The following is an 11,200-nucleotide window of genomic DNA, read 5'->3' on the forward strand; positions in this document are numbered from 1 at the left end:
CGGAGCGGTTGGGCCCGTGAGCCATGGCCGCTGAGCCTGCGCGTCCGGAGCCTGTGCTCCGCAACGGGAGAGGCCACGACAGTGAGAGGCCCGCGTACCGCAAAAAAAAAACAAAAAAAAAAAAACAAAAAAAAGCTCGGTCAAGGTCAAAACCCAGCCCAGTTAGAAAACCTTTAGCAGCTGTTCCCAGCTCAGCCTCCTGTACCCTTCACAGTGATGCCCACTCACAAAGTTCCCAGGACAAAGGGGGCCCAGGGCCCTGTCCCAGACTCTGGGGATCTCATTGTGCCTCCGTGGGCTTCACTGCCTCATGTACTCTGGGCCCATCAAAGGGACTTTCTAGCAAAGATGTCTGAGGACTACACTACCGAATTGCTTTTTTTTGTTGTTTTTTTTTTTTTTGGTGGTACGCGGGCCTCTCACTGTGGTGGCCTCTCCCGTTGTGGAGCACAGGCTCCGGACGCGCAGGCTCAGTGGCCATGGCTCACGGGCCCAGCTGCTCCGCGGCATGTGGGATCTTCCCGGACCGGGGCACGAACCCGTGTCCCCTGCATCGGCAGGCGGATCTCAACCACTGCGCCACCAGGGAAGCCCCCGAATTGCTTTTGAGCAAAGCATTTTCCTTCTGCTTTCGCCTACAGCTCCAGTTTCTGTGCCCAAATATGCCTGTGTCACCTCGGTGGCCAGAAACAGCTGAATACCAGGCAAGGAAGTTGGGCTCAAAGACGGCCATTTGGGGAGGTGAAGAGCCTTTGTGAGACTGGGCTTGAGGCTGACACTCCAGGAGAACCCTGTGTCCTTGTGCAGAGGCAGCCTGGAGTGGGAAGAGGCTAGGCTCAGATGGAGCTGGGTTCTAAGTCTGGCCTGGAAAACCCTCTTGGCCCAGGTCCCTGGCCACCATCCCATGTCTCTACTTCCCTTCTCAGGAATAATTCTCATCTGCCTCCTCAAATCCAGTCCAGGCCAGTGTGGAAGGGAAAATAGCACTATATCTGTTGGGTTTTTTTTTCCCCTAAATCAGTTCTCAAGGTCATCAATGACCTCCGTGTTGCTGACGTCAGGGGTCATGTCTCTGTCATTTTCTTATGTGACCTCTGGACATCTAGGCAGCATCCGACAAAGCTGAGCATGGCTCCCTCATCGAAACATTCCTCCCCTGGCTTCTGAGGCACGGTCCTCTCTTGATTTCCTTCCTTCCTCATTGGCAGCTCCTTCTCAGTCTCCTTCATTAACTACTCTTCCCATCCTAATCTCTCGATCCTGAGCTCCCCAGAGCTTGGGCCCAGGTCCTCTTCATTCCTTTCCTTGGGTGATTTTATCCACTCCCACTTCTTTAAAACCAGCTGATGCACTATACGCATTATGTGGTTCATGGACCACCTGCATGAGCAACTCTTGGGGGTGCTGGTTAAGATGCAGATTCCCGGACACCCTCCTGCAGGCTGGTGAACCTGCCAAGGACATTTGTCATTTTAAAAAATTAATTAATTAAATTATTATTAATTAAATAACAATTAACTTATAATTAATTATAAATTAATTATTTATCTTTGGCTGCATTGGGTCCTCGTTGTTGAGCGTGGACTTTTCTCTAGTTGAGGTGAGTAGGAGCTACTCTTCGTTGCGGTGCGTGGGCTTCTCATTGTGGTGGCTTTTCTTGTTGTGGAGCACGGCCTCTAGGCGTGTGGGCTTCAGTAGTTGTGGCTTGCAGGCTCTAGAGCACAGGCTCAGTAGTTGTGGCGCATGGGCTTAGTTGCTCCGCAGCATGTGGGATCTTCCCGGACCGGGGCTTGAACCTGTGTCCCCTGCATTGACAGGCAGGTTCTTAACCACTGTGCCACCATGGAAGTCCCGGACATTTGTCATTTTTGCCAGACTGGTATCTGAACCTCTCTCCTACATCTGGGAAACTGCTTGCTGCACAAGTCTCAGCAGAGCTTGCCTCCTATAAAAGCTGATGAGACCAAATTCACGCTTTTCCAGACTCCTTTGCAGCTAGGGTACAGGTAAGTATGAGCTAGCCTTGGCCAATCAGAGGCATTCACTACAGACTTTGAATGAGGAGCAGAGAGGGTGGAAGATCATTCTTATACTGATGGCAACAGCAGTGAAGGTGTCCAGTCCCCAGGGGACAGTGGTGGTATATGCTGTGGCATTTAGTGCGAGGCAGCAGTGTCCTCGCCAGACTGGCTCAGTGGAGTGATTTTGGCTGAGATCTCCCCTGCTGCCTCGCCCCACTTCTCTAGCTTCCCAGAAATCCTGTGAACTACTGAATATTCCCTTTCAGTGAACTCCTCTTCTGTCTAAATCGGCTCAGGTTGGCTTCTGTTACTCGCAATAAGAAGCCTAAGTAAGAAACAGCTACTGAATTGGACTCTCTGGGAATGATGCCAGGTGATTCTTACACAGATCCGAGTTTGAAACCCACTATCTCAATGCTGACAACTCTCAAATGCGTTATCTCCAGCCCACCCACTCCTTTGACCTCCAAACTCATATATGTAAATGTCTTCTTGACTTCTCCACTTGTATGTCTCAAAGACCTGTAAGATGTAAAAACAGAATTCTTGACTCTCCTCCAAACTTGTTCCTCTCCCAGATTTCCCCTCCCTAGGAAGGGGCAATGGCATTCTTCCATTAGGAATTTGGGAACCATTCTTGACCACTCCCCACATGCACTCCATCAACAAACCTTGATGCTACTACTTATAAAATACTTCTAGAATCTGTCCCCTTCTCCACCAACCATGGCCCTACCCACTGCACCATTGTCTCTTCCATGGACAACTGCCAACAGCCTCCTTGGGTCCTCTCCTGCCCCCTCCAATCTCGTCTCCACACAGCAGCTGATATGACTGTCCTAAAATATAAATTGGATCATGTTGCCTGCCTGCAAAATAAATAAAATCCAAACTTGCCACCAGGGCCTACAAACTTGAATATGATCCGGCTCCAGCCTGCCTTCCCAAACTCATCTGTTGTCACTCTCCATTTGCCATTGCTACGCTTCTGCTCCTCTGGCCTCCTTTCAGTGTCACAGACACTTTAGGTTCTTTACTGACTCGGGGCCTTTGCCTAAGATGTTCCCTCCAACTGGAGCACCCTCACACCATTACTCTCTATGAATGCTCCTTTTCAGGTTTCTTCTTTTCTTTATTTGTTACTCCCATCGATATTTTCCAAGCTTCTACTATGGTGCTGTGGTAAATACTAGGGATAAAATGGTGAGATAGGTTATTTTCTCATGGAGGTCAAAATCTAGTGAGAAATCAGATTTTAATAAAGTAATTATGCAAATAAATGTAAAATTTATCTAGGAAGTGTGCCGCAAAGGAGAGAGACACACGGTGCTATTAGGGAGAACTGAGCTATAGAGTAAATGTGGAAAGACAAGTTAGGAGGCCAATGCAGTGTTCCAGGGGAGAGTGATGTGGACTAGGGTAGCGATGTAGAGAAGTAGATGGACGGCAGAGATGTTTAGAAGGTAGCACTGATGACCCTTGGTGATGAAGGGTGCATGTGGAGCTTCTGGCTTGCTTACCAGAAGAGAGGGAGGGACCACTCTCTGAGAAGGGAATGCCAGAATGGCCAGCCTGAGGGGGGAAGTCATGAATGTGGCTTTGGACACATTGAGATGTCCAAATGAAACAGCTGAGTGAGCAGTTGGACATGAGGGTCTGGGCTAAAGGTACAAATGTGTGAGTCACCTGAAGATGGAAGAGGACTGAACCCATGGGTGTGGATGAGATTGCCTGGGGAGAGAGGCTAGCATGCCAAGAGATGAGGACCCAGGACCAAACCTCAAGGCAGGCCTGGAGAGAGGGAGAATGAGCCGTCATGACATTTATTACACGTGCAATTGCTGACTTGTTTGTTTACCTGTTTACTGCCTGTCTTCCCCAGAAGACTGTAAGCTCAGTAGAGCAGGGACTGCATCTCTTTAACAAGCAATGTGTCTACCCAGTGCCTAATACAGGGCCTGGCATGGAGCAGTTCCCATGCATGATGCTGGCCACTGTGTCCCTCGGCAGGGCCGACCTCATCCATTCCTTAGATAACATGGTCTCCACTGGTCTCCACTGTCCAGCAAAAAGCCCAAATGCCTAAATGACATTCAAGGCCCTCCAAGTCATGCTGTACCCCCTGAGCTCTCCAATCCATCTTTTTTTTTTTTTTTTTTTGCGGTACGCGGGCCTCTCACTGTTGTGGCCTCTCCCGCTGCAGAACACAGTCTCAGGACGCGCAGGCCCAGCGGCCACGGCTCATGGGCCCAGCCACTCCGCGGCGTGCGGGATCCTCCCGGACTGGGGCACGAACCCGTGTCCCCTGCATCGGCAGGCGGACTGTCAACACTGTGCCACCAGGGAAGCCCCAATCCATATTTTTTTTTTTTTTTTTTTTTTTTTTTTTTTTTCGGTACGCAGGCCTCCCACCGCCGCGGCCCCTCCCGCCGCGGAGCACAGGCTCCGGACGCGCAGGCCCAGCGGCCACGGCCCACGGGCCCAGCCGCTCCGCGGCACGCGGGATCCTCCTGGACCGGGGCACGAACCCGCATCCCCCGCACCGGCAGGCGGGCTCGCAACCACTGCGCCACCAGGGAAGCCCCCCCAATCCATCTTTTTAATTCCACTACACTTGAGCTTTCCAAACTGGGGTTCCTTTACACCTGGATAACCAGAGGCACAAAACAGGATGAACACAGTGCCTCTCCCTGGAGCCTAGATTGTGCCAAATGAAGAGAAATGGTTGTGGACACATGGGGGTGCGGGTGGGGACTTTCCAGGCCCTGCTCCTCTTCTCCGAGAAGTGTCCCCTCCCACAATGTAGGTCTCTGTGGCCATGTTTCCCTGCCTGAGTCAATCCCTCCATGACCTCTGCTGATGAAACCAGGGGTGGGGACCCAGCTTCTGGAACCAATCCAGAAGCTGGGCTGGGCCATCAACCTCTCTGCCAGGAACTTGGACGCAAGACTGGCTTGGTCCTTTAGATGCTGGACCAGTGAGGTCACGTGAATGTGGGGGCTGAAGATGCCTGACTTCCCCAGAAGACTGTGTGATGCCCTTTGGGGCCTGTGTGATGACAAGTGAGCAAAAGCACTGTTTAGCTGTGCAGAAAGAAACAAGAGGCAAGAGACAGCGGGAATGAGGAAGCAGTTGCCTTTGTTCCTGATGATTTCCCAGATTCAAATGAGGCCCTGGTGAGGCCCGGGTGAGGTCCACTTTAACCTACAGTTCTTCAGTCCCATAAGGCACCTCTAGATCCTTAAAACAAATTTCCCTTCAACATAAGCTTTAGAGGGTTTCTGTTTCTTGCAGACAAAAAAATCTCTAAGATTACATAATTTTTTATTATTTTTGCAAAATAAAAATATTATTTTGGTAAAACAAACATCGACACATGATGAAGCAGAATGGAAAATTCACAAGAATATTAAGAATTAAGAATGAAATCCTTTCTAAAATAAGATTCAAAAACACTAAAGTCACAAAGGAAAAGATAAATTTGACTCCAATGAAACTTAAAACTATGCATTATAAGACTTGATACCGACTTAGGCAAACATTCCTCTTAACCACCACCCCTTTATTGATAATACATTTTCTCTGAGGACAGATATTGGGAAGCATGCACATTTCCATAGCAGTTACCTCTGGGGAGAGTACAGGAATCGTGAGACATGGTCAGAGGTGACTTTAGTCTTTTCTGTTATGTATTTTAAATTTTTAATTAAAAATTAGTATGTCTTTTGTTCAATTAAAATTTCATTAAATCTCAAAAAATATATATAAAACACAAGGCTTTGAAGATCCCCTGGTTGTGGTGGACTGCTTCATCCAAGACCCACTGGGAGATTTAAGTTCACTAGTAGTTTGAGACACATGGTATAGCATGAATTCTCAGCACTGTCACAGTGGCTTACTTGGTTCCTGAATATGCTTTCTTCCCATCTGTCTCCAAATTCACTCACTTGTCCTCTCCACTTAATGGAGTTCTTCCATCCTTCAAGACCCATCTGGAAATGTCACCTCCTCCAGGAAGCTCTCCCTGACTGCACCAGTCCTCACTGCTCTCTCTCTCTCTCCCTCGCTCCACTGGCCTCTTATGGCACTAACCATACCTTCTCTGTGTACTCTGGACAGTCTCTTGGGGTTCCACTTATCTCGCTAAGACAGGCTACATCTCCCCAACCAGCCAGCAAAGCTGAGCAGCATCCTTATGTTCTTGGTACCTAGCAGAGAAATGGCATGGAGAACTGACATAGCACAGGCCTTAAATTCAGACAAAGCCACTATGTGGCACAATGCAACTGCCTTAACTTCCCTGGGCCCATTTTCACCTGTTTTATTGTGGATATCAATGAGATGACGGATGTAAAGGGGCCCAGGACAGGAAGACGACGGTTGACAGAATGATTATCTGTCTTAATACTCTCTCACATTTGAGCAGCTTTTAATCAAAAACAAAAAACATTTAACAACCCAGAGAGGTAAGCAAGGAAGGTGAAATAGGGTGAAATTTTAAGGGTGAAATAACTAAGGTTCAGAGAAATTACACTGGGACTTTAGAAGGAAAGGAATAGGACCAGGGGTTAGAACATTTGGGTAGAAATGCCAGTTCTTCCACCATCCAGCTGTGGGAGCTTAGATAAGTCTGTAGCACTCTCTGGACATCAGTTTCCCCATCTTAAATGAGAGAGTTCCTAGATGATCTCTATCTTAAAGGGTCCCTCAGCACTGACATTTAGCTTCCTGTAACCTGCCCAGGGTCCTTCCTAGCAGGACTGCAAAAAAAGACTTCAAGTCCCAGGACAGAGTCCCTAGTTACTCCCAGGAAACCAGCTGAGACTGGAACACTTGCTTTGAGAATCAGTCAAATTTTGATTCTGCTAAATGGAGCTTCCAGCCTGGGGGTTAGTCATGCCCAGAACTGAGATCGGGGTAATGACAGCATCAAACTACATGTAAATATAAACACAAATGCAAAGCCAAACAGGAAACCTCAGGAAAGTCCAATCCAAAGGTCAGATTCTAACTTTTGAGGCACTGAAATGCTGAAGAGAAAAACTGTATTTGGGTGTCAGAAACCTTTCTATTGCAAAAATGAACCTTTGCGCGCACCAAACTGAAGTCCCAAAGGCAAAGGAGACTGGGTTTTGTCTGGCCTAACCTGGGGTAAAGCTGAGCCCTGATGGGAGTCTGCTGTGGCCTCCAGATCCATCCTAAGGGCTCTCTCCCCCAGGCACACACAAGTGCTTACACACACAAAGCCAGGCGAGGCCAGATGCACGGGCATAAATGGGCATTTCTGTCCCTGGAGAAGGGTTCATAGTACAGCCCTTTCTCCTGATCCTGCTCTAACATTTTAATGAACAACCCAGAGAAGAGTGTGAACTGTGAAAGCCCCAAGGATGCTGATCGTACTGACCTCTTCTAGGTCACAAGATGAAGACAAACCTCAGGAAGCTCTCTCTCCTCAGGATGAGGCTCTGAGGCAGTTTCCCTGTGAGCCTCCAGTAAAATACAATCTACATTCATAGGCGGTGGACTCTAAGCTACTGGTTCTGCCCAAGGAAGGAAGCCAAAGCTTCTTATTTTAATTAAAACATGTACCCCCACTATATGCAAAGCACTAGGCTAGGCTCTGTGAGAGAAATGAGGACAAAAGAGACCCAGTCCCTATCTAAAGAGGTCTGTCAATTAACCCCATAATCATTCCACTAATCAAAATGCATGCCGTACATACATGGCCTCATGTACTACCACAGTCCTGTGAGGTAAACATTATTATCCCCATTTTATAGATGCCAAAAGTGGGGCACAAACAGATCAGGTCACGTGCCCAAGCTCACACGGCTGGTAAACTGCAGAGCCAAAATTTAAACACAGGTCTGCCTTCCCCAAAGTGGGTGATCTTTCCACAGTCCTCTATCACCCTTACCAAGTGATACACACAGACTGTGGGATGGGGGTTCAGACTGCTGGGGAGAGGAGGAGAAGAAGAGATTTCCCAAGACATTGGCCCAGGGTATTATGAACTGTAAATCTTTGTATCTACCACACAATAGGTGCTCAATATTCTTATGGTGAAGGATGGAAGGTGAGAGCTGCTGTTGAGGTCCAAAATGCCACCCCAGTTCAGGGCATCTTCTGAAAGGGAGCTGCAAAAACACATTATTCTCCTTTGGCCCAAAGCCTCAGGGTGTCCGCCCTAGAATATTCCTGCAGAGGAGGCCAGGGAAAGTGCAGCGGGTCTGAAGAAAAGGAACTAACTCCAATGAGCAGGGGAACGGGGTGGGGCAGCCTGCAAGGGCCAGAGAAAAGGCCTGGGATGCATTTCTGGAAAAGACAAAGAGGAGAGGGGAGGGGAGAGGAGACTGTAAACTTGTGAACAGCCTGGCCAAGGTGAACCCCGGCTCCTGGCGCCTTCTCATTCGCATTCATTCCACAAACACCGGCCAAATCTCAGAACCAGCCGTCTGGGGGAGGGCGCCTCACTGCTCCCAGGGAGAAGTTAAGTTCAGGACTGAGGCTGGAAGGTCTGCTTCCCAGAAGGGGAGTGACTTGGGGGACGAACCTGTGGGGCTCCAAAGATGAAAACCCAAACAGATGAAGTGAGGCGCTGAGCAAACCCACAAGCGACGGCGCGGCAGGTCACGAAGAGCACTGGGGGTATGTCCCTCGACCTCTTAAGTCTGTCGTCGAGGTGACCTCGAGGACCCCCAAATGGTCTCTCGGCCCCCCCCCCAAACACTCGACGGTGAGGACGCAGATGTTTGAGATGCACTCTGTTCTCACAGCTCTAGGGAGGGGGAAGGTTTCTGGGGCGCGGTAAGGAGGGCCATCGCAGTTCCGGTCACGCCTGTGAAGGTCAAGGCGAAGCCCTGCCGAGACCCCAGACCCCTCCCGCCTCGGCCCCCTCACCTCCTCCCGCGCCAGTGCTGCCCCGCGGCACCGGGGCATCTTGGCGGCGAAGGCGGCAGCCCCGGCCGGGGAGCTGAGGTCCTCTGCAGTGACGGCCAGGAACTCTGCGACGCTGAGCTGCTCGGGCATGGCGGGCGCGTGGTGGGGCGCCGGGGCTGCCGGAGTGGGGCCTGGGGGTCGCTCGCCGCAGTGCTCTGGGCTGGCCTCCCAGCCCGCCGCGGGCGCCGTCCTGGCCTCCGCGCCGCCCCGCCCCCTCCGCGCCGCCCCGCCCCCGACTGCCTTTGCCCAGCACAGCCGCGTCCCCTCTGGTCCTGGGAGCCCAGACCTTTCCCACTCCGCCCGCTTCTCGGCCCCGCCCACGGCCTTCCAGCCTCGCTCCCCACCTTAGCCTGGACCGCCCGTCCCCCGGCCCTCGCGGGCCTCCCAGCCCTGAGAGTCCCGCCCCTGGCCCCTCGCCCGGCTCCTCGGCCCAGCCCTCTGGCCTCCCATCCCCAGAGAGCTCCGCCTCTGGCTCACTGCCCCGCCCCCGGCCCATCGACCCAGCCCTCTGGCCTCCCATCCCCAGAGAGCTCCGCCCCTGGCTCACTTCCCCGCCCTCGGCCCCTCACCAGGCTCCGCGGCCCCGCCCCATGCCTCTCTGCTGGGTCCTTTGGCCTCTCTTTCTTAAAGCTGCCTCCCTCTCGGCGCGTCCACGGCTCCGCCCCTTTGTCCCGCTCCCGGGCCTCCGAAGTCACCCTGCCTCCCAAAGCCTCGGTGCCCTATCTCCGCATCCCTCCTTAATGCGCCTTGCGTTTTCCTCTCCTACCCATTAGTTCCCAGTCCTCATGACCTCACCCCTTCAGCTTCACCCTCACCCAGCCCCTCGTCTCTCTCCCAAGGCCGGGATGGTTGGGGGGAGGATCTCGGTGCCCAGCTCCGCCCCGAGTCGCCCCACCCCTCCCTTGCTCCGCATACCCCGCTCTTGGCCTCTGCTCAGCGTGCAGCCAGGGCCGCCCAACCGCCCCTTCGCTCCTCCCCTAAATAGCGTGCCCCGCCTCCAGGGTCTTTGTGGCTCGGCGCCTCGGATAGCTGTGTGATTTGGGGAAAATTACATCCCTTCTTGGAACCTCAGTTTTCTTCTCTGAAAAATGGGAAGTCTAATGCCCACTTGGTTGTGATATTACGTGGAGGGAACCTTACACGTGCGTGTACCCAATAGGCGCTCAGGAACTGGCTCCCTCTTATCCAGCCTTCTCACACACACCTTCATTCTTCCTGGGCTCAGTCTCCTGCCTTTCACTCCTCAACCTGGCTCACCAACCCCACCAAGCTAAAGATTGCCACTCCTCCCCACCCACTATCCTCTGCCTCTTGGGAACCACCTATATATTTGGGTGGATGAGGGATGGTGTTCAGGATAAAAATCCACTTAGATTTAGTTCTGGAGCCTGAAGTCCTCTGGAAAATATCAGGGAAGCACTGCGGTGAAGAACATTGGCTTTGGAATCAGATAGGTCTAAGTCCCCATCCTGGTGCTGCTGTTGACCAGCTGTGTACAGCTGAGTAAATTGCTTGCTTCTCTAAGCCTGAATTTTCCACCTCTTGAAATGGCCTAATGGCATTTCACCCCACTAAGTGACTGAGAGGATTATGTAGTTTGCGTGGAAAAAAAAGAAAAACGGAAAAGATACACACTACAGTATTACCAGCTGAGGGTGTTATGAGTAATTTCTTCTTTTAGCTAATCGGTCTATCCTAACGTTTTGGTAATGAATTTATACTATTTGTGGAATAGAATTGAAAGTTGGAAAAAACCTGTTCAATCTGGTGGAGGAGACAGGACCAATAGGCTGTGAAATACAACTCTGGTTCACCCCTCAGTCACCCTTCAACCCACTCTAGCCTGTTTTCAGCCTGAACTACTGCAAACAGTAATTTCATTTTTTGAAAAAGCACCATTTTCCTCGGTGGTCCTCCTCCTCTCTGACTGCTCCTTCTTAGGGCCCTTTCTGAGGTGCACTTCCTCTGCGTGTATCTTAAATGCTGGACCTTCTGCTCTTCTCACTCTACTCAGGCTTCCTGAACACCTTCATCCAACTCCACCAGCTCTCTTTACATCATTGATGTTGATGTCTCCTGTATTCGACGCCTCTGTAACAAATTAGTGCAAACTTGGGGGCTTAAAACAACACATATTTATTCTCTTACAATCCTGGAGGTGAGAAGTCTGAAGTGAGTTTCACTGGACTGAAGTCAAGGTATCAGCAGGGCCACACTCCCTCCAAATGCTCTAGGGGAGC

General features: G+C 51.1%; 1 protein-coding gene across 1 annotated transcript in view; it reads right to left on the bottom strand.

The window, feature by feature from the left end:
- ASAP3 (ArfGAP with SH3 domain, ankyrin repeat and PH domain 3) overlaps positions 1 to 9,144 on the bottom strand; it is a 114,277-nt gene extending 105,133 nt beyond the window's left edge. The window contains exon 1 of the mRNA XM_028488050.2: positions 8,922 to 9,144. Coding sequence (XP_028343851.1) covers positions 8,922 to 9,050 — 129 coding nt within the window. The 5' untranslated portion in view covers positions 9,051 to 9,144. The remainder of the gene's footprint in view (positions 1 to 8,921) is intronic.
- Between the last annotated feature and the right edge of the window lie 2,056 nt (positions 9,145 to 11,200).

This window comes from Physeter macrocephalus, chromosome 3 (assembly GCF_002837175.3).
Source record: "Physeter macrocephalus isolate SW-GA chromosome 3, ASM283717v5, whole genome shotgun sequence".
Classification (NCBI taxonomy): Eukaryota; Metazoa; Chordata; class Mammalia; order Artiodactyla; family Physeteridae; genus Physeter; species Physeter macrocephalus.